The 21649-nt window shown below is 34.1% G+C and overlaps 1 protein-coding gene, 1 long non-coding RNA gene and 1 pseudogene across 2 annotated transcripts; 1 reads left to right on the forward strand and 2 right to left on the reverse strand.

Moving 5' to 3' along the window:
- The first annotated feature begins 977 nt into the window (after positions 1–977).
- On the forward strand, positions 978–3621 carry LOC145823527 (uncharacterized). The gene is made up of 3 exons (XM_082923027.1): positions 978–1527; positions 2023–2419; positions 2889–3621. Exons 1-3 carry the CDS (start codon positions 984–986, stop codon positions 3529–3531), a joined length of 1584 nt encoding a protein of 527 aa, XP_082779153.1. The 5' UTR covers positions 978–983; the 3' UTR covers positions 3532–3621.
- Positions 3622–4183: 562 nt separating this feature from the next.
- On the reverse strand, positions 4184–4691 carry LOC145823528 (uncharacterized). Its single transcript, XR_014365811.1, has 2 exons — positions 4563–4691; positions 4184–4477 (listed from the first exon to the last, which is right to left on the reverse strand). It is a non-coding gene; the product is annotated as an uncharacterized LOC145823528 (long non-coding RNA).
- Positions 4692–13216: 8525 nt separating this feature from the next.
- Positions 13217–19813, reverse strand: LOC145824354 (cytochrome P450 81Q32-like; annotated as a pseudogene).
- Positions 19814–21649: the final 1836 nt, after the last annotated feature.

Raw genomic sequence — 21649 nt, forward strand, 5'->3', positions numbered from 1 at the left:
TGTGAAGAATGTGGATGTTCTCATTTTAAATTGATGTTTACTTAATGAGGCTCTGTGAAGATTGTTAATAATTATGTGAAGATTGTTAATGTTCTCATTTTGCTTTGATGCTTGCTTAATGTTAACATCTTGTTAATATCAATGTGAATGTTTACAGCATCATAAACTGATGTGAATGTTCACATCATTATACACTGATGTGAATGTTTACATCATCATACACTGATGTGAATGTTCACATCATTATATTATGTGAAGATTGTTGTTGTTGTCATTGGACTTTGATGTTTGCTTAATGTTGACATCTTGTTAATAGTAATGTGAATGTTCAGATCTTCATATTGTGAATCATGGATTTAGCAGTTGAAATGTACACGTAGTCATCTATTTTTTGCACAATGTGAATTTTCATATCGATTTTCATTATTGTTCATTGTTGTGTTTTTGTGTTTTTACAGGAGATGGATACCTTTATGCTATTGGTGTGTACATATGGTTGTAGTACAACTGTAATAAATGTTGCCCGCGCAATGTGTTATTCTCGTTTGGTGGAGTGTTTGTGTGAAAAATGGGATGAGTTGTCTGCTGGTTCTATTTCATTGTTCTGTAAACTACCTGGGATTAATAAGTGTCATTTGGACAATGAGGAAGAATTTCAGAACATGGTACTGCTTGCTAAATCAATGGGGGTACAACATGTAGAAGTTGTGGTTGAGTTGAAGGGTGATATTGGTCAGTCAAGTAGTTTGGGATTGCTGCGTGTGGGGGTTGAGGATGAAATTGATGCACTACGGAGATTTTGCCACCATAAGGAGAATGTGTTGTTGTCAGCCCCTTGGGCAAATGGTATTACGCATGTAGGACAACGGTTTGTCAGAGGTGCACAAGAATTTCGTGACGTTTTATGTAAGTATGCCATCCAATGTGGGTTTAAGTTCACATACGTGAAGAACGAGACAACAAGAGTTATGGCTGTGTGTGCGATGCGGGAGGAGAGGGGGTGCTTGTGGGCTATACATTGTAGAGCACAACGAGCAAATGATTTTTTCTACATCAAGAGGTTTAGTGATGTGCATACTTGTGGTACGGATGTTCGAACATCGAAGAATCCGCGAGTTAGTTCGGATTTGGTGTCGAGTACCATATCTGAAATTGTGAGGGACAAGCCGTTGACTCGGCCGTGTGAAGTGGTGACTATTTTGAAGAGGGATTATGGGCTAGATGTGAGTTACCATGTCGTATGGTTGGGTGTGGAGAAAGCAAAGGCTGGTATCCATGGAGATCACTCGTTATCGTTTGACCAGTTGCGGTGGTATTCGGATGCTGTGATGCGGTACAATCCGGGGAGTTATGTCAATATTGACTATGATGCGAGTAGTCAACAGTTTTGTCGCTTCTTTGTGTCATTCGCTGCGTGTATTTCTGGGTTCAATGCTTGTCGGCTTTTATTATTCTTGGATGGAACATTCCTCAAAGGAAAGTACAAAGGTCAGCTACTTGCGGCAACGGCGAAAGACGGGAACAATGGTTAGAAGTTTTTTTTAGCTGTATATTCATGTCAATATTCGCTCTGAGCAGCGTAGTCTGGACGAAAGAGTGATTGCTAAATTATAAGTAATGTGAACATTCACATCAGTGACATTAGTATGCACTGATGTGAATGTTCACATCTTTGTATGCTAATGACAGAAATGTTAACATCAGACTGATGTGAATGTTCACATCAGACTTATTACAGACTTATGTGAATGTTGACATCAGTGTATACTAATGTTAGTTGATCTATTAATGAACAGTACTGTGAATGTTAACATTTTCAGTGACTCAACAAGCAACAATGAATTATTAATGGTCGTTAATGTGAATGTTCACATCGTTGATGTTTACGAACCTGAATCCTAAAACAGAAATAGTAAAGAGGGCAATATACATATGAACATTTACATGACCTGTTTCGTTTATACTATTTTTCTATTCACTTTGGAATATTGTGAACAGTTGTGTATTGGTGTTGTGTTGTAGGTCTGTTTCCTGTTGCATTTGCAATTGTTGATTCGGAGACCACGGCTAATTGGTCGTGGTTCTTGCATGAACTTGGGAAGGTTGTTGATGGGAAGCGCCATATTACTTTTATTTCGGATCGTAATATTGGTCTGTTAGAAGCTATGCCAAAGGTGTTCCCATCGGCTCATCACGGTTATTGCTTACAACACTTGAAGAGCAATTTAAGAGACCGGATGAAAGGAATTGATAATGGATTCAGGGATCACCTAGTAAGGAGTTTGGGTGACTGTGCCTACGAGCCAACTGTGGTAGGCTTCCATGAAAAGCTTGCAAAATTAAAAGAGGAGGGTAAACAACGAGCTCATAATTTTTTCAAGGACTTAGCACCTGAGCACTGGGCAAATTCATACTTCAGGTAATAATAGTTTCCTAAGGTGTTCCATTTTTGAAGTTTAGAATGGTAGTGATGTGAATTTTCAGTTTATAATGGTGACAATCTTCGAATTGTGTTTCATCTTCAATGTAAATGATGTGAATGTGCACATTTGCTAATGATGACTGATGTCATGTTCACATCTGTTAATTTGTCAAATAGTCATGCAATGTATTACAGATTTGAATGTTGACACGTGTCATATTTTGTTGTTGTTGTTAACATTCACATCTGTCTATCATTTAAGTTGACAACGTAATAACCATGTAATGTGAACATTCACATTATTAAAACCTGGTAGCAGATGTGAACATTCACATTATTATACCCTGATGTGAATGTTCACATCAGTGTATACTAATGGCAGTACTGTGAACGTTCACATCTGTCAACATTAATGGTCAGGCCTGTTAAATTACGTATTGTACAATGTTTGTGATATACTGTGCAGGGGCATGCGTTATGGGGAGATGACATCCAATGCGGCGGAGTCATTTAATAACTGGATTAAAGAAGCACGTAATCTTCCTATCACTCAAATGGTGGACAAAATTCGTACTCAGTTGATGCGGCAAATGTCTGCACGGTGTGACCAAGCAAACAAATGGAATGAGATTATTTGTCCGACATTCGAAACAAAGCTTATGGATCCGTTCAATGACAGCAAGTCTTGGCAAGTTAGCAAAGCCAACGAGGATGTGTTTGAAGTTCATTCGATACCATCGGTTACAGTTGATGTTGCGAGGCGTACATGTTCATGCTTCAAATGGCAAATCAACGGATTCCCGTGTGACCATGCTGTTATTGCCATTCAGAAGAGCCGCTACAATCTCAATGATTGTGTAGAACATTACTTTCATGTAGAGACATATCGTGCAGCCTATTCGGGAGCCATATTCCCTATACCATCGGTGGAGAAGCCGCCTTTTGATCCCACGGACTTTACTATATACCCGCCTACCGTGAAAAGACCACCCGGAAGGCCGAAGAAGAATAGGATCCCATCAAGGGGTGAGAAACTGAAGCAAATAAGGTGCGGGAGATGTGATAAGTTGGGGAGCCATAATCGAAAATCATGCACGGAGCCGATATAAGATGTACCTTTTTTCATTTCAACATTGTATTTTACATTGGATTCTTATATTCATTTTTGAAATAAGATTGTGTTGTGTTCACAAACAACTTGGGTTGCAATAAGATTACGTTGCGTTGCCAAACATAATAATGCATTAGTGTTTGATTTGTGTTTTATTTTTACTTTTTTAAGGTACCAATCTGACATTTATGTTGGTTGTGTTTTGGATGAATGCATGCTGTTAACATTCACATTATGTGAATGTTTACATTGTTCAACTTTCAAACATTTCTGTGGTGGGAATGTTCACATTGCTGTTACTGTTAACAGCAATGTTTACATCAATGTAACCATTCGCATCACCAACTCATAAGATGTGAATATTCATGACATCATTGTTGCCATTCGCATAATCAGAAGTTATCATGTGAATATTCACATCATCAAATTGTTAGATGTGAATATTGACTTGTGTTAAGAAATATCATAATCACACCTGTCATATTGTGTTACATGAACACTTTAAGCAATATTCACATCCATGTAGTATGGTTTAAAATAGAAGAAAGTGTATGATCATTCTGTGATATGAACATTGACATCATGTCATGTGTATCCAAACAAAAAAAAAAAGAAAATACAATCTCAATGTACACGATCAACGCAAAATAGGCCTGAAAATGCATATACATATATTGATTGAAAAGTATCTGTACAAGCAGTGATATAGACTTCATTTACAATTAAGCTAGTGAAACTAAATTGTCTTAAATGTGGATAACAGTGATAGGTGGACACCCCCCACCTATAGGTTTTCACATTGCACTGTCTTTCTGTGGTTCAGAAAAAGGTGTACTAATGAGTCTCTTATTTGACACCATTCAAAGCGATCTAGGCTGGCAACAATGTCTTCACGATATACATGTGCCCTCATGATGTAACAAACTGCAGGCCCACAATCCACCCTGAAAATGCAAACTTCTTGTTAGATTTTGAAATTTAGGTGGGTAAAGGTTGTGGAACATGTGTAGAAATCGAGTTTAGGCTTACGAATTTGATGCTTGCTGGGGACAGATGTCCACTGATATGATTGTTTTCGAAGTATTTTGGCTTGATAAATTGGTCCATAATGGTGATGACGGTCCAATGTTGTGCACCAAAGTTATGATGTAGTCCCTCTGCCAACAATGAAATTTCATATTAGGCACCAACCAACATAGGGCATACATCCAAGTTCAAATATTACACATCACGACAAGTATTATTTTTGTCAGCCACTTACCAGTATTTGTGCTTTGTCAATATCTGGGTCATGTATGCCTTCTCTTGGGCGCAGTGAGTTATAATGCCTCCATACATTCTCTTTCACGTCGTACACAACAATTGTCCAGTGAAAGTTGTCGTGTATTGGGAAGATTAAGAATCTTTGGCCTTGATACTCCTTGATGTGTACATCAATTAGTTTGTTCCTCTTGTGGGGGGGGGGGGGTACTGTTCAATGATTTTCTGCACACAAAGGGCATACAATGATGTACTAAGTATTTATATCGATGTTTGGTGTTAATGATTTGAATGTTCATCTGCTAATGGTGGGTGATGTTACTGATGTGAATGTTCACATCTGTTAATGTCAGTGATATTACTGGTGTGAATGTTCCCATTTGCTAATGGTGGGTGATGTTACTGATGTGAATGTTCACATCAGGTAGTGTGAGTAATGCTACTGATGTGAATGTTCACATCAGTTAGTGTGAGTAATGCTACTGATGTGAATGTTCACATCTGTTAATGTCAGTGATATTACTGGTGTGAATGTTCCCATTTGCTAATGGTGGGTGATGTTACTGATGTGAATGTTCACATCAGGTAGTGTGAGTAATGCTACTGATGTGAATGTTTACATCTGTTAGTGTGAGTAATGCTACTGATGTGAATGTTCACATCTGTTAATGTCAGTGCTATTACTGATGTGAATGTTCCCATTTGCTAATGGTGGGTGATGTTACTGATGTGAATGTTCACATCAGTTAGTGTGAGTAATGCTACTGATGTGAATGTTCACATCTGTTAATGTGAGTAATACTGATGATGTGAATGTTCACATCTGTTACTATGAGTTATATTACTGATGTGAATGTTCACATGTGTGTATCATTTAAGTTTATCAACATAATAAACATATAATATTCAATGCGAATGATGTGAATGTTCACATCTGTCAATGTGAATCTTCTCAAAGGTCATTTTATGTTTTTGTTAACATTCACATCTGCCTATTACTTAAATTAACAATGTAAGCATGTAATGCTGAGAATAACATCCACATGTATTGAAACATAATCAAAATTAAAGTTTAGTGGTTACCAAACATGTGCTTGTAAAGATGAATGATGAATCTTCCAAACTTGGGTTGACTAGCCCTTGTAGTTCAAGTAGAATTTCACCATAAGCATCTATCACCTGCAGAACCGGAGGGGTGGCAGTACATTATTTACAGTGTCTTTACTCTATGTGTATGTGTGTGTGTGTGTGTTTTGTACACATTTACAGTTGCCATACGTTGTTGGTTATTGATTCTTCCTTGATGAGGTGTATGATGTCATCAAAATACACATGTTTAGTCTTTGAGTCCCCTTGCCACACTAGCAACCTGTGCATTGTGATTATAGAAAATGTTAATGTCAACATTGCACATTTATGAAATGGTCTGATTTATTAAGTATGTATGTGAACTGAACATGATGGAAAAAAAAAACAGTTGGGGATATGTAAGATCACTTACTCATCACCGCCGTTCTTGTGCAAATTTTGGACTTTTTGCTTGTTGAGTTTGTTCATGTTAGCCCAGACCTTGAGTTTGTTGTTCAAGGATAACTTCTTGGACTTTGTTGGCTGCTTTTTTGGTGGTTGCTTGTCTAAATCTTGTGCAATTTGGACTGCATGTGATTTCTGTTGGGCTCCCTCTTTCCCTTTCTTCTGACCAGGCAGGTTGGGGTATTCAAACTCGTCCAACCTGTGTTCTTTCCTTACCTTTTGCTTTATGCGCTTTACCCTTGATGGGGGGCTGATAACGTGTTACAATGTTGCAGTGGGATTGTTGTTAAGGCTGTCATGAGCCTTTTGTGCTTCAACTTGAGTGATGATGTGTACGGACTGATCGTCAAAAAGGTCTTGAAGTATTGTTTTTTCGCATTCCAAGTTGATGACCAACTTTGTCAGCCGCTGAATTTCTGAATCTTTCCACTCCATGCAAGTCTTCATGTCCATGTCCACATTGGATGAGCCCGATTGGTCAAATAGTTTGGCTTCAAGGGCAGCAATCACCCTTGCCCTCAACTCCCATGATTCTTCCAACTGTTTGTATTTCGCTTCCCATTGCCGTACAAGAGCCCAAGCTTTTTGGTTTTCTTTCATGAGTACTTCCACAATGTCGGGCTCAGTTGGTTGTGCTATGATGATTCCCTTCTCAGCATTGGGGGTGCTACAGCTGGGGTTGATATAATGTCCAACATCATTCAGGTCCACTGCATCGACAGAAAATGCATCCCTGTCATCAATGCGTTGACTGTCTGTGCTTTGATCCTCAGTGCTTGCATCTTTCTTTGCTACTGCACTTGACAAAATCTCAGGTTTTGGCTCCACATTCAATTTTGTATGACGATAAATCTTCGCTTCAGTTGGTGATGCCATTAGCTCACCGCCATATACCTGCATTTCCAGACAGTATGTTAGTTAGATAGTTCCTCGTCTCACTATGTGAATAAGCACAATATATTTGGTTGTACTTCTACCTCATTTAAACCTAGCTTAGCCAGAGTTATGGACTTCATGTTGCTATGTAAGGCTGTGAGGTCCCATTTTACGCATCGTGGAATGGCATTGGGGTTGCGGGGTTGTAAGATTGTTGTATGCTCACACAGCCAATACTGAAACAAATAACAAATATCAGTAATTTGAATGTTCATACGAAATTAACATTGATGTGAATGTTTACACCACTGGTTCAGTAATGTGAATGTTCACAGTGCACCACTAGGCCAGTAATGTGAATGTTTACATCACTTAAAACTGATGTGAATGTTCACATCCGTTGATGTGAATGTTCACATTTGCTAATGTGGAGTAATGTTACTGATGTGAATGTTCACATTTTCTAATGTTGAGTGCTACTACTGATGTGAGTGTTCACAACTGTTAATGTGAGTGATATTACTGACCTGAATGTTCACAACTGTCAGTGTCAGTGCTATTACTGATGTGAATGTTCACATTTGCTAATGGTGGGCGATGATACTGATGTGAATGTTCACATCTGTTCAAGTCAGTGTTATTACTATGTGAATGCTCACATTTTGCTAATGGTGAGTGATGTTACTGATGTGAATATTCACATCTGGTAATGTGAGTGGTACAACTGGTGTGAATGTTCACATCTGTAATGTGAATGTTTACACCAGCATCTACTAATGTGTGTTTTGTACATTATTGAAACAGTAATGCGAATGTTTCATCAATGTTGTCAACTTCCACACCAAAGCTGAGAAATGTGAACATTCACATCAGAGTGTTCAGAGCCCGTATATGTTCATATTAAACATAGAATAAGTTGTATGAGATTTGATTTACCATTAACAACATCACACATCCAGTGACTCGTCCTGGTTTTCCACAGTTTTGGCCCAATGAACCCATCAAGGTTGCCCGGATGCTCTCAGCCCAATCATACTCGATCATCTTGTGTAATGGGTCCATGTATGAGTAGAAAACCCATCCAATTGTTTCTCTGGATGTAGAAAAGAATAGCTTGACGCATGCATACATGCAAACTAATCTTGCGACCTCCTCATCGTCATGTTTTTTTGTGCCCTTCAATGCTTCCCTCAGAATTTCTCGTATTTTGGCAGCACTTAACCGGCTAACATCCTTGCACATTCGGTGTATGATGCCGGTTGTTGGTTTTGCACCATAAGAGAGGTCCATCGACTTGGTGCCGCAGTCCACCCCAAAAATCAGTGATACGTCGCTTCTAAAAATCTGGATGTTTTTATCCCCAATGTAAAACCTTCCACTAGATTGCTTGAATGTTTGTACTATACGTACAATCACATCATCATATTTCATGCAGTGGCTGAGGTCGATTTCGTTACTGATCAACCTATCAAATAATGGCCAGAACGGTGTTTTCCTAAGGCACTTCAATTGGCCACTTGTAAATTTCGTATCCTTTAACAGTTTGACCAGTCCAGTTAGATTTGACCGGTAGTTCACTTTTTTCATGTTCACTTCTTCCGGAACAGCTGTTTGATCAGGCTTGGTTTTGAAATGGGATTCCCCTCGCTTTCGCTTGCCATCAACTTTATGGGGAAGACCTGTGTGTTCAAATGAGCACATGTAATTGGGTGAAACACAGAGGATGGAACCCGAAGCAGCAAACAACATTCAACAACCAGCATTGACAGTAATTGGAACATTGACATCATTATACAGTGATGTGAACATTCACATCAGTGTTTAGTACTGTAAGTTTACACAGTAGTCAATACTAATGTGAATGTTCACATCGTCCAGGTTTGAGAAATAAATTCGGAAAACGACAACAGTTACTGGGCAATGTGAATGCTTACATGGGTGATCACATTATGTTATAATTTGCTAAAAATCAAAGGGGGGAACCAACAGCGCCAAACTACACCCAATAACACAAACAACTTGGGTATTGATGTCACAATGTGATTGTTTACATCATACTCCATCACAGTATTGAGTGAAGTTTGGGTGTTCTGATATTTAATGTGAACATTCACATGATGTGAACATTCACATCAGTGTGTACTACTCTAAATTTACCCAGTAATCAATAGTATTGTGAATGTTCACATCGTCCATGTTTGAGAAATAAATTTCGAACACGACAACATTTACTGGCCAATGTGAATGCTTACATGGGTGATCACATTATGTTGTAATTTGCTAAAAATCAAAGGGGGGAACCAACAGCGCCAAACTACACCCAATAACACAAACAACTTGGGCATTGATTTCACATTGTGAATGTTAACATCATACTCCATCACAGTATTGAGTGAAGTTTGGGGTTTCTGATATTAATGTGAACATTCACATGATGTGAACATTCACATCAGTGTGTACTACTCTAAATTTACCCAGTAATCAATAGTAATGTGAATGTTCACATCGTCCATGTTTGAGAAATAAATTTCGAACACGACAACATTTACTGGCCAATGTGAATGCTTACATGGGTGATCACATTATGTTATAATTTGCTAAAAATCAAAGGGGGGAACCAACAGCGCCAAACTACACCCAATAACACAAACAACTTGGGCATTGATGTCACAATGTCAATGTTTAAATCACAATTCAGCACAGTGTTGAGTGAAGTTTGGGTGTTCTGATATTAATGTGAACATTCACATGATGTGAACATTCACATCAGTGTGTACTACTCTAAATTTACCCAGTAATCAATAGTAATGTGAATGTTCACATCGTCCATGTTTGAGAAATAAATTTCGAACACGACAACATTTACTGGGCAATGTGAATGCTTACATGGGTGATCACATTATGTTATAATTTGCTAAAAATCAAAGGGGGGAACCAACAGCGCCAAACTACACCCAATAACACAAACAACTTGGGCATTGATGTCACAATGTCAATGTTTACATCATACTCCATCACAGTGTTGAGTGAAGTTTGGGTGTTCTGATATTAATGTGAACATTCACATCAGTGTGTACTACTCTAAATTTACCCAGTAATCAATAGTATTGTGAATGTTCACATCGTCCATGTTTGAGAAATAAATTTCGAACACGACAACATTTACTGGCCAACGTGAATGCTTACATGGGTGATCACATTATGTTATAATTTGCTAAAAATCAAAGGGGGGAACCAACAGCGCCAAACTACACCCAATAACACAAACAACTTGGGCATTGATGTCACAATGTCAATGTTTAAATCACAATTCAGCACAGTGTTGAGTGAAGTTTAGGTGTCCTGACATTAATGTGAACATTCACATTTACATCAGTGTGTACTACTCTAAATTTACCCAGTAATCAATAGTAATGTGAATGTTCACATCGTCCATGTGTGCAAAAACAAATCCCGAAAACTACAACAGGTAGAGGCCAATGTGAATGTTTACATATATTTTTACAAAATTAATTCCGAAAACATCTATGTTTACAAATTCAAATCCGAAAACCAGAAGGTGTATGTATACATCAATGATGACATTATGATTGAGAAGCAGAAGGAGGAATGGTATTCCTTACTTTTGTTCGTCATGGTTGGTGGGTATGGATCACACTCAGTGGATAAAATAAACTTAATGGGGCGACAAGAATCTTCGAACGACGAAGCACCCTCCTTCCGATGTGAAGCTTCGCAGTGGTGAGACGAAGAGGAATCTAGGGTTACTGGAGGCAATATCAGTATCGTTTCGTCGATTGAGTTTTTGTTTTGGAAATTTTGTTGATGAAATATTTCGAATAGGAATGGGTTTTTGCAGAATCGGTTTCACGCGGGAGAGGCGGAGAGGGTTATTTCGTCTTTAACAATTAATGGACCTAATGGAATATTCAGAAACAGTTTGGGTTTTATGGAACAAAACAGTTATAAATAGGACTTATCAAAAAATGACCCAATTTTATTTGGGAGACATCTAAATGTAAAGATATTTTTTTTAAGAAACAAAAAAATTAAATATGCACTCTATTTATTTATCAAAAATTGTTATTTATCATAAAAATATTTCACCAAACTTTTTATCCCTTATGTAACTTTTTATATGAAATCGTATGTCTCATTATTTTAAAAATATTATTAATCTCATATGTATGAAATATATTAAGTGAATGTAAACAATAGGTGATATAAAACTTGAAATATATTAATAAATAATATTTCTCCAACATTATTATAGGGGTGATTGGGATAAGAAGTTTGAACTAAAATAGTCAATACGGATAAAATATATATATATATATATATATTAAAATAGTTAATAAGACAAAATGTTATATCTTATACATTAATCATTCACTTTTTTTTTCACAACAATTTATTTAACCACAAAAAATTCACAAATGATCTAAAACATAACTGTTTTTCATCTCATATAAAGCAAAAAAAACTAAAAAATCAACTAAAATAACAAAGTTCAAGGGGATTAAAAATTTAATGGGGATTGTTCTTTTCCAAATCATTTGATTTGCTTCCTTTTCTCATTTGATAACATTATTTAATTGGATTGGTTTTCTAGTATTTAAAACGATTAGGGTTTTTTTTTTTTTTTTTAATTCAAATTTTAATTTAAGAGAATTTGAAGAGTTTATGGAATTATCATAAATCCTATTTTGATGATCTGATTATCTATTATAATCTTTTTATTTTATTATAAAAAATAAATAATTTTTTTAAAATAAAAAAATAAAAAAATTACGAATATCAATCTAGTTAATTTTACATACTTAACCCACGCAACCCACTTAGACCTTCCATTGGAAATCATTTCAGGCTAAACACAGGAAACCCTATTGGATTTCCAAACTAGTCACCCAGGTAACCCATAGTTAAGATGTGCAAGGCCGGTCTCTCAAGTGGTTCAGATCATGTATTTGGCATTTTGCGCTCATGACTAGATTTATCGTCTTCATACCCCCTCCCTCATATGTAGATTATGATATTGATGCTTTCTAATGTACTCCCAAAAATATACAATAGATAAGAGTACGGTCTCCCAAAGATCCATCACCCCTAGTTTATGATGTATAAGACCATCTACCATCTCCATCACCATATCTAATATTTCATTACATTTAAATTTGATAAAAAAATGATCAATGTTTGACTCTAACTGTTTCAACAAACTCATATTAAATGAGAGATGAATCAAAACTTTCATCAAATGAAGGAAGTTTTTCATTTTTCATCAATTTTAAATTGTTATTGTTACACTAGATATCCTCCTGAATGTCTACCCAAGAGCAACTTTGACAGCATTTTTTAATCATGTTCGGATGACCTCCCAGATATCCTCCAGGACAACAGGGGATGTAAAAAAATTTGATGAAATCTCTAATTTTAACATTGGAGTAAACAATATCAAATCAAACTTTTCATCAGATTTGACATTTGATGAAATTTTTTTATTCAACATTGGATATGCTCGAAGAAGACACAACTTAATATCTCTAATGTGTAACACTTGAGTCACCTTCATCCCCTCATTGAGCATGACACAACACAAAAGCCAAAACGTGAGTGGTTTTATATCCATTGAACAAACAAGGGTTGTATTTGTACCAAAAATGACACCATGACATGAAGAAGAAAAATGGACTTCAAAACGATAGCATTACTATTGCTAACTTGTTTAAAAATTCAACCTCATATATACCCATAAGACTACTACAATACTAAAAAGTTCAAAGCAAAAGAAAAATAGATGAAGCCAATAAAAAAAGAAAAAAAAAGTACAATGTTCTATCTTAATGGTGCTACAACACATAAAAACATATTAAAAATATTAAAAATAATATTTAAGGCCACTGTTTACACTCATTTTATAGACCTAATGATGTGCAAGTGATATGATTAGTTATGACTAGAGAAAATATAAGAGAGTGTTACATTTTATATCCTAATTAATTACCACATTACTAGACTTAAAAATTATGTCCAATTTTTTTTTTTATCTTAAATAACAATTTTACAAATTGATCAAACATTATTGCAACTTTAGAGAACTTTGTTCATGATGTCACGTGCTTTACACATGACTTCTAGTGGTTCGAGTTTGGGCATGGTTAGCCTTTGCCTTCTGTGAGATCAATAGCCTTCTCACTCACCCTTTCCCACTCAAAACATTGAATCAATGATGCCAAGCCCAAACCCATCACACGTTGGGCTAACCCAGCCCCTGGACAGGATCTTCTTCCCATCCCAAAAGGCATCAACTTGTGTCCTTCCGCTTCTACACCTTGAAACGTTTCAGTCTTAAAACTTGTAGGGTCATTCCACACTTTAGGGTCTCTATGAATGGCCCATGCATTGACCAACAAGATTGTATTGCGTGGCACATCGAAACCTCCAATTGTACAATCATTAGATGCCATGTGTGGTACCAATAGTGGTGCTACGGGGAACAATTGAAAAGTTTTGGAGATGATAGCTTGAAGGTAATGCAACTTGGAGAGATCAGTTCATCGATCAGGTGTTCTTGGCCCACTTGAATGTCCAACTCAGCTCTAGCCTTCTTCAACACCTCTGGATGGTTCACTAAAAGAGACATTGCACATTCCATTGTCACTACTGATGTGTCCGTGGCCGCAAGTATCACACTACGCCAAAACAAGGTATTAACGGCGGTAACGAAAACCGTCGTTAAAGGTACTATTAACGGTGGTAACGAAAACCGTCGTTAAAGGTATCATTAACGGCGATTTTGTTACCGCCGTTAAAAAAATTGCCGTTAATGCCCACTTTTAACGGCGGTAACAAAACCGCCGCTAATGCCCAATCATTACCGCCGTTAATGACGGCGGTCTTTGCCGGTGAAACTCCGGCGTGCTCCGGCGAAACTCCGGCGTGCTCCGGTGAAACCATCTACAATAAAGTAAAAGTAATGTTTAAATATTTATTTAAAGAATATATTTTATGAAGAGTGGTTATGGTAGAGTGGTTAGTGTCAATGGATGAGAGGTTGAGGGTTCAAGACATGGGGAGTGCAAGAAGAAAGAATTATTTTTTAAAAAATTTGAACCTATTTACGACGGTAAAAAACCGCCGTTTTTGGTCCTATGTTACCGTCGTTTTTGGTCGACTTTTAACGACGGTAATTTACCTTTTTACGACGGTTGTACTTTTTCCGACACGCGCATAAACGGCAGTTTTACAGCCTTTAACGTCGGTAAAAAACTGCCGCTAAAGCCCAATTTTAGCGTAGTGTCATGACCTAAATGTTATAAATTTACAAATCAACAATAAAATATCAAAAACCAATGCATTGTCATAGTTTGACATGTTTTGTGTATTATTGACAGTGCGACAAAAACCTTCATGTATAGCACTGTCATGTTGTTATACCTATTATTGAGTGTTTGAGATTGATTTTTTTTCTTTTTTTTTAGAGGGTTTTTTATTGACTTTTTTTATTAGTGGTGTTTTTTTTTTTTTTTTTTAAATTTTCAAGAAACTTTAGGCTTTCAAGTTCTAGCCAATTAGATGAACGAAAAAAAGTAAAATAAATAAATAATTTGAAAAAATTCTACTAAAAACCAAAAAAAAAAGTGTAAAAAATAATTGACATTTTTTATTTTTTAAAAACTATTTAGATTCTTCTACACTAGACGAACCGAAAAACTTTAAAAAAAAAAATTTGTCATGAATTATAAATTTAAAAAAAAAAACCTTAAAGAAAAAAATTGAAAAAAATGTGACTATTTTTTAATTGGATGTCAAACAACCTCTTAGTACATACAACTTTTCTCAAGAAAGGTCATAATTAAAAAGTAAAAATTCAAAATATTATTCACAAAATTTTTAGATAATTAATTTTTTTTAACACATTTACATTATTTATATTTCATAAATTATAAACAAAATATGCACAATCACTTTCATATACTCTAACAATTTAAAAATAAAATAAATAAGTTATAAATAATTTCTACACCGAACAATGCCATTATATAATTGTAATGAAAATCTCCATTACAATCCATGGTTTCGTTTGGGAATAGCTAATTTAACCTAACTTTTTAATTAATTTAGCTTGGTTAAAGGCTAAATTAGCTCTGTTTGAGAAGAATTTTGGCTTTTTTTGGTATGAATGTGATGATTATAAGAGAAAACATAAAATAATTATGGTTTAAATATAACATTTTATCTTATTGACTTATTTAGTCTATTTTATCATTTTATATTTATTTAAGTAAAAAAATTATTGTCAAACAACAACGTAATAATGCTTCTATAGTCAGATATACATATATATACTATATTGGCATGTTTGTTTGGACGGACTGAATAAGAGAGATTGTAATCCACCGAACTGTTGGTCCTAAAATATATTGTTTTAGACTATTTGGTTGAATTGGATTTATATCTTATATTTAGTCATAGGATTAGATGTCTGGATTGAACTATTCTATTGAATCCTATATTTGTTTGGAATATTATGGAGAAGGATAAATGCTCAAAAGACTATTTTGCCCTTTTAAATTATTTACTAAATAATAAGAATATTAAATATGAATTATAAATTTTATTTTATTTTTTTACTAGAACTTTTAAAAAATTAAATAAATAGAATATTAATAAAAGTTACATAAATTTATTTTAATTTGCAGTTGAGATTTTTAAATTTTATTTTGCTTTACTAAGTATAATTAATACCATATTATTAAAATAAATAATTTAATAAAGTATAAATAATTTAATAAATAAATTTTATTAAGTATAAATAATTTAATAAATAAATTTTATTTTTAAAAAAATTTTAAATAGTAGAGGATCAAAAATGTAATTTTACTACCTAACCTCATGGGATGAGTTATCCTATGGATTGTGTTCCACCCCCAAATGGGATAAAATAGTCCAACAGATTTAGGATTCATAGTCAGGTGAAAAAAATTTCAATCAAACAACAGACTATTAGTCTAGATGGACTATTTGAATCCTTCCAAATAAATACCACCTATATGTATACCAATTAGTCAAAAGTCAATAACTTAAGGGAAAATTATACTTCAATGGGACAAAATTTATTTTACACAAACATAGAAGGTTGCCAGTCACACTTGCGCCCATACAACCTTTTACTTGTGTCCCCATTGCAACATTACTTACTCCATATATTTTTGTAATTTTTTTCTATCCATCTCGCTATATTGAAATTCCCCAAACTTATACAACCAATAGTCCATATGAAAGAGAGTAAAAAGACGTTGAAAAGAAATTAATAATTAAAAAATATTATAAATATTAATAATTAATATCATTTTTTTTATAACCATTATGTGATATTCTTTTAAAAATCACCCTGACATGTGGTGTTTTGAGAATGGAATATTTTAGTTAATTATTTTATTTTTTTATAAAAAAAACGTGAAAAAAATAAAGAGAGTAGAGTGATCAAATAATTTTTTACTTTTTTAATTAAAATAGTTTATTTTTAAAGAAGGCCTAATTAGTCTTAGAAAAATAAATACACGTGTTTTCACATTTAATAAAATTTTCATAAGTCTTTTAAGATTTCTAGTATTAACTCTAGGAAAAAAATACACCCAACTAGAAAAAAGTACATTAAAATTAACAGACTCGTGAGATTTGTTCAGATTTATAAATATGAACATTTTATTTTTATAAATATGAACAAATGTAACAGTTAATAGTTGGGAAAATTATAGATCAGTTTTTCTGTTCAAAATAAGTACTAACTCATGGAAAAATATATAATTTTAATTATTAAAATTTATTACTAATTTGTATCTTTTTTATTTATACAAACACATACTAAACTGTTAATTCTCTTTAAAAGTTTAGTGATTGAAATTAAATAATCATAACAATATTAACTTTTGTATCAATAATTAAAAAATATTCAAATTACATGTAACATATTTTAATTCTACAAAAATTAAGAATCAAAATATATTAATAACAGTGGCCTTGTTTTCTTCTTCTTCTTCTTCTTCTTCTTCTTCTTCTTTTTTTTTTTTTTCGGGTTGTTTTTTAGACTAAAATTTATATAAAAAAAAAACAGAATATATTAAAATAGTTAATAAGATAAAATGTTATACCAAATCCATAATTATTTTATTTTTTCTCTCATAAATATCACATCCAATAATAAAAAAATCTAACGATCTTTCCAAACATAAATATTTTAACCTATTAAAATAGTTAAAAATTAAAATAACTTACTAAAATTGTTATATTTTCAAACGAAACCATTATTACGTCATGCCACCAGTCGAGTCTTGATCCTTTGAAATAATTTTTTTACACTAATAATTTTAAAGTAAATATTTTGTGAGGCTAACTATTGTATTTCAATATTTATAAAATCAAATTTAAATCACTTACAAAAATCAATCAAAGAAAAATTACTCTAGTGTGGCCACTTACCAAGATAAGCCTCCTGATGATTTCATCCGTATAATATTCAGGCTGCGATTCTTGCAACGGCAGCAAATGATCGATCATCGAATTCCTACTCTTATCGCTTCTGTGTTCATCGATCAGACCTTGCAACAACGCGTCCATCCTCTTATGAATTCTCCCCAAATTCTTATCAAAATTTCCATAATCAATCCACCTCAAAACTAGTAAGAAATCGTTAGGATTCGACGCACTGTCATATTCGAATGTCTCACTCACTAGATCCCGAAACTGCTTCACCTCCTCATAGTTCTCCAATTCCTCGCTGTAGTATCGCTTTCCGAAGATCATTCTCATGATGATGTTAAAGCTCAGCTCCGAAAACTTTGATTTCAATTCGACTTTTGCGAAACCAGTCAACGAATTTCGATACAGATTTCGGAGGAGGAGCTTGATTTTGTCTTTTCGGACCGATAAGAACGTGTTGAGTCAACTCATGGAGAAGATTTTGAGTGACATGAGGCGGCGGAGGTTGCGCTACTGGTCGCCGTAGGGGGGAGGCGGAGACGGTGGTGTTGTTGTAGTCGATGTACTCGCCAGTGATGAGCTGAGGACGGTTGGCTAAGACGATGTCGTTCTTGGTGAAACATTCCTCCACGACGGAAGGCAAGGAGACCATCACGACGAGGCGAGAGCCGAAGCGGAGGGAGAAGATGGAACCAAGGTTTTGAGAGATTTGGTGGAAAGTTCGGTGGAGAGGTGGCTTGAGGAGGTGGAGATGACTTATGACTAGGGTTGGGCAACGGTTTACCCGATTTGTAAAAATTGCTCAATTCGTCCAATCCGCATACAAATGAGCAATTTCATAAATACAATGTGAGCAGATGCGGTTTGAAATATGACATGTTTGTAGGTTGTAGGCGGGTTGCGGGCTTAACTCGCACCCTCAAGAACCCACATAATCCACATACAAATGAGCGGTTTCGTAAATACAATGTAGGCAGATGTGGTTTGAATATGACATGTTTGCAAGTTGCGGTCGGGTTGTGGGCTTAACCCGCACCCTCAAGAACCCGCCTTCACTTTTTTTTATATATTTTTTTATCTTAACCGTTGATTGATAAAGAGACTAGCCATGATAGCTATCTTAGCCACAGTCAAGCTCCAACTAAGCTACAGTCCAGCTGTAGCTACCATAGTCAGTCGACAGCTTCAACAGCAGGTGCAATAGTTAAGCCACTGCATCAATTAGACAGTTAGGCAGTTACAGAGTAAACTAGAGGTAGTTGGTTTGTTATGATTTGATTAACTTAAACCAAAGTTACTTAGAGTCATTTAGCAATTGTGGTTTATAAATATCTCAGTCTCTGTAATTGTATATTCATTGAATCAATAGATAAGATTTGATCTCTCGGCAAAGTTTCTTTTAGATTTCATTCCTATATTTCACCTAAATATTTTTGTCCAAAACAAAACACCATTTATTCTTTGAACTTACTTTAGCATTACATTTGCTAATAGTACTATATCAACTCAAAATGAATAAATACTGATCATATTATTATTGTTACAAAACTGAACTTGTCTCGAATGAAGTGTGATTTGGAATTTTAAATTCATTAATGAATATGGAGTTCTAGTTTACGATTTTGAAATATGTGCTTGTATTAGTTCATGATTTGATTTAAGATTTTAAATGATTTGTTTGTATTACGAATTGATTTTGTTATGTTTTTAATTTTATAAGTTTTAATTCATTAATTATTAATGTTAGAGCATTTTAAAAAATGGGAACAAATGGGCCAAAAATAAATATTTACAAAATGGGAAAAAAATAAGGCTCAAATATAATTTTTTGAAGAAAAAAGTCCAATCCGCAAACCGCCCTCACATCCGCGAACCCTATCCGCACAAACCGCAAACCGCACTACAGGCAGTTGCGTCTTTTTCCCAAATTGTATAGATGCGAGCGAGTCTAAACCAATTCGCAAATCGTCCAAATCTGAATTACGAACACCCCTACCTATGCCCGGAAGAGCTGGTGGACTAGGCGGGAGGCTACGGCGGCGTTGAGATCTTAATTGTGAGACGAACTTGAAAGCAATAATGAGAGTGAGAAGAGAGACAGCTGCGTATGTTAGCAAGGTAGCTTCCATGTTTGGTTGTGTAAATTTTGGTGGGTATTTCTCAACTTGGGTGTTTGGGTATATATAGGAAGCATAATGCTTTTGAATATTAGGAATCATATAATGTTTGGTAGTTTGAATTTAAATTTATCTGAATTATTTGAATTTGTGTATGTCAGACGACTTCAATGATTGGTGTAATACTTGTTTACTGTGATTATCACCTTTATTGACTTAGATTGTCACATTGTCGCCGAATGACTAGTCTGACGACTGACAAGCTAAAACTCGAGCCATTCAGACAAATTCAAATTCGAGTTACATAGTATTGTTCATATAGGAAATTCTATCACATGTATACCTAGTTATGACTTTTTATGATCTATTCGAGTCTTAGTAATGACTCATTGAGAAATTAGTTATAAATTTTTTTTTAGCTATGATCTAAAAGTTTTTTGTTATACTTCTTTTGGATGTTTAATTTTTTTTTTAATTATACTCCCATATGATTAATTATGACATTACATTTATAATAATCAACCCCAGAACAGCATTTTCCTTATGTATACAGAGAACTTGCATTTTATTAGGTCTTTTTTTTTTTTTTTTTTCATCACACATTTTATTAGTTAAAATTATACATTAGGGAAATAGTATTCTTTACAAAAAAAAAAAAAATGTAAACAGTAAAAATATTAATAATTAAATTATATATTTTTTCACCTTCGTATAAATTACTTTTCTGATCCCACTGAGCAGTAAATTATTTCACCCCACTAGTAATTAAAATTATTTTTATAAATCATTTCAAATATGAAGACGGGGTGGGGTGTTTCGCAAAGTTTTTTTTTTTTTTTTTTGGGTTAAAATTCACAAAATAACAAAATATGCTAAAATAGTTAATAAGACAAAATATCACATCAAACTCATAATCATTTCATTTTTTCTCTCAAAAACATTATATCCAATTTCAAAAAAATTCAACTATCTTTCCACACATAAAAATTTTAATCTAGTAAAATAGTTAAAAACTAAAATAATCTACTAAAATAATAACTTTCTAAAAACCCACTAAATGATGCGGAACATATGGCCGCACTAAATAATTTCTTCACTTCGTTTTATTTTGCGCAATCATTAGCTTCACTTAAATTGGATTTTTTAATAATTTTAAAATATTATATAATATTATTTATGTAATACTTCAAATCATTTACTTAGGATTGGTTTGGAGTGTCCTAAAAAAATATATTTTTTATCTTTTTACGAAAAGATGTGTAAAAAAGTAGAGAAGTGATGTGATGAAAAAAAGATAAAAAGATAAAAAGATAGATTATATAAGTTATGCTAAACCAAGCCTTAGTTAAAAAAGTTGTTAATGAACATGTTAATTTATTTTTTGGACAAATTATAAATACATTCTTTAAAATTTGTTTAAAATATAAATTATTCTCTATAATTCTTGAAATTATATTCTCTGTTAAAATTTTCAATTTCATAGTAGATAACCATTTTTATTAATAAATCATCAATGCAATTAATAATTTTAAATTATATCATAATTTTTTAATTAATAATTTAAATAATTTTATTATTATATAGAAGAGCAATTAAAAATTTTATTTTTTAATTAATTTTATTAAATAAAAATTCTGATAATGAAATATTTGTAATTTTTCAAACCATAAAAGATAATTTATGTTTTAAAAAAATCTCAATACTGAATTGTGTGGGTGATTTTCCGACCACACTGCCCGCTTAGTAATCAGCTGGAGAGCACTGGCAGAATAGATGGCACCTGACTGACCTGCAACAGAAATATAAGAATCCCGCGGTGGTTTCGACCACCCGGGGGCACTCCGACGA

Source organism: Camellia sinensis, chromosome 4 (assembly GCF_055761805.1).
Source record: "Camellia sinensis isolate YWXY chromosome 4, ASM5576180v1, whole genome shotgun sequence".
Taxonomy (NCBI): Eukaryota; Viridiplantae; Streptophyta; class Magnoliopsida; order Ericales; family Theaceae; genus Camellia; species Camellia sinensis.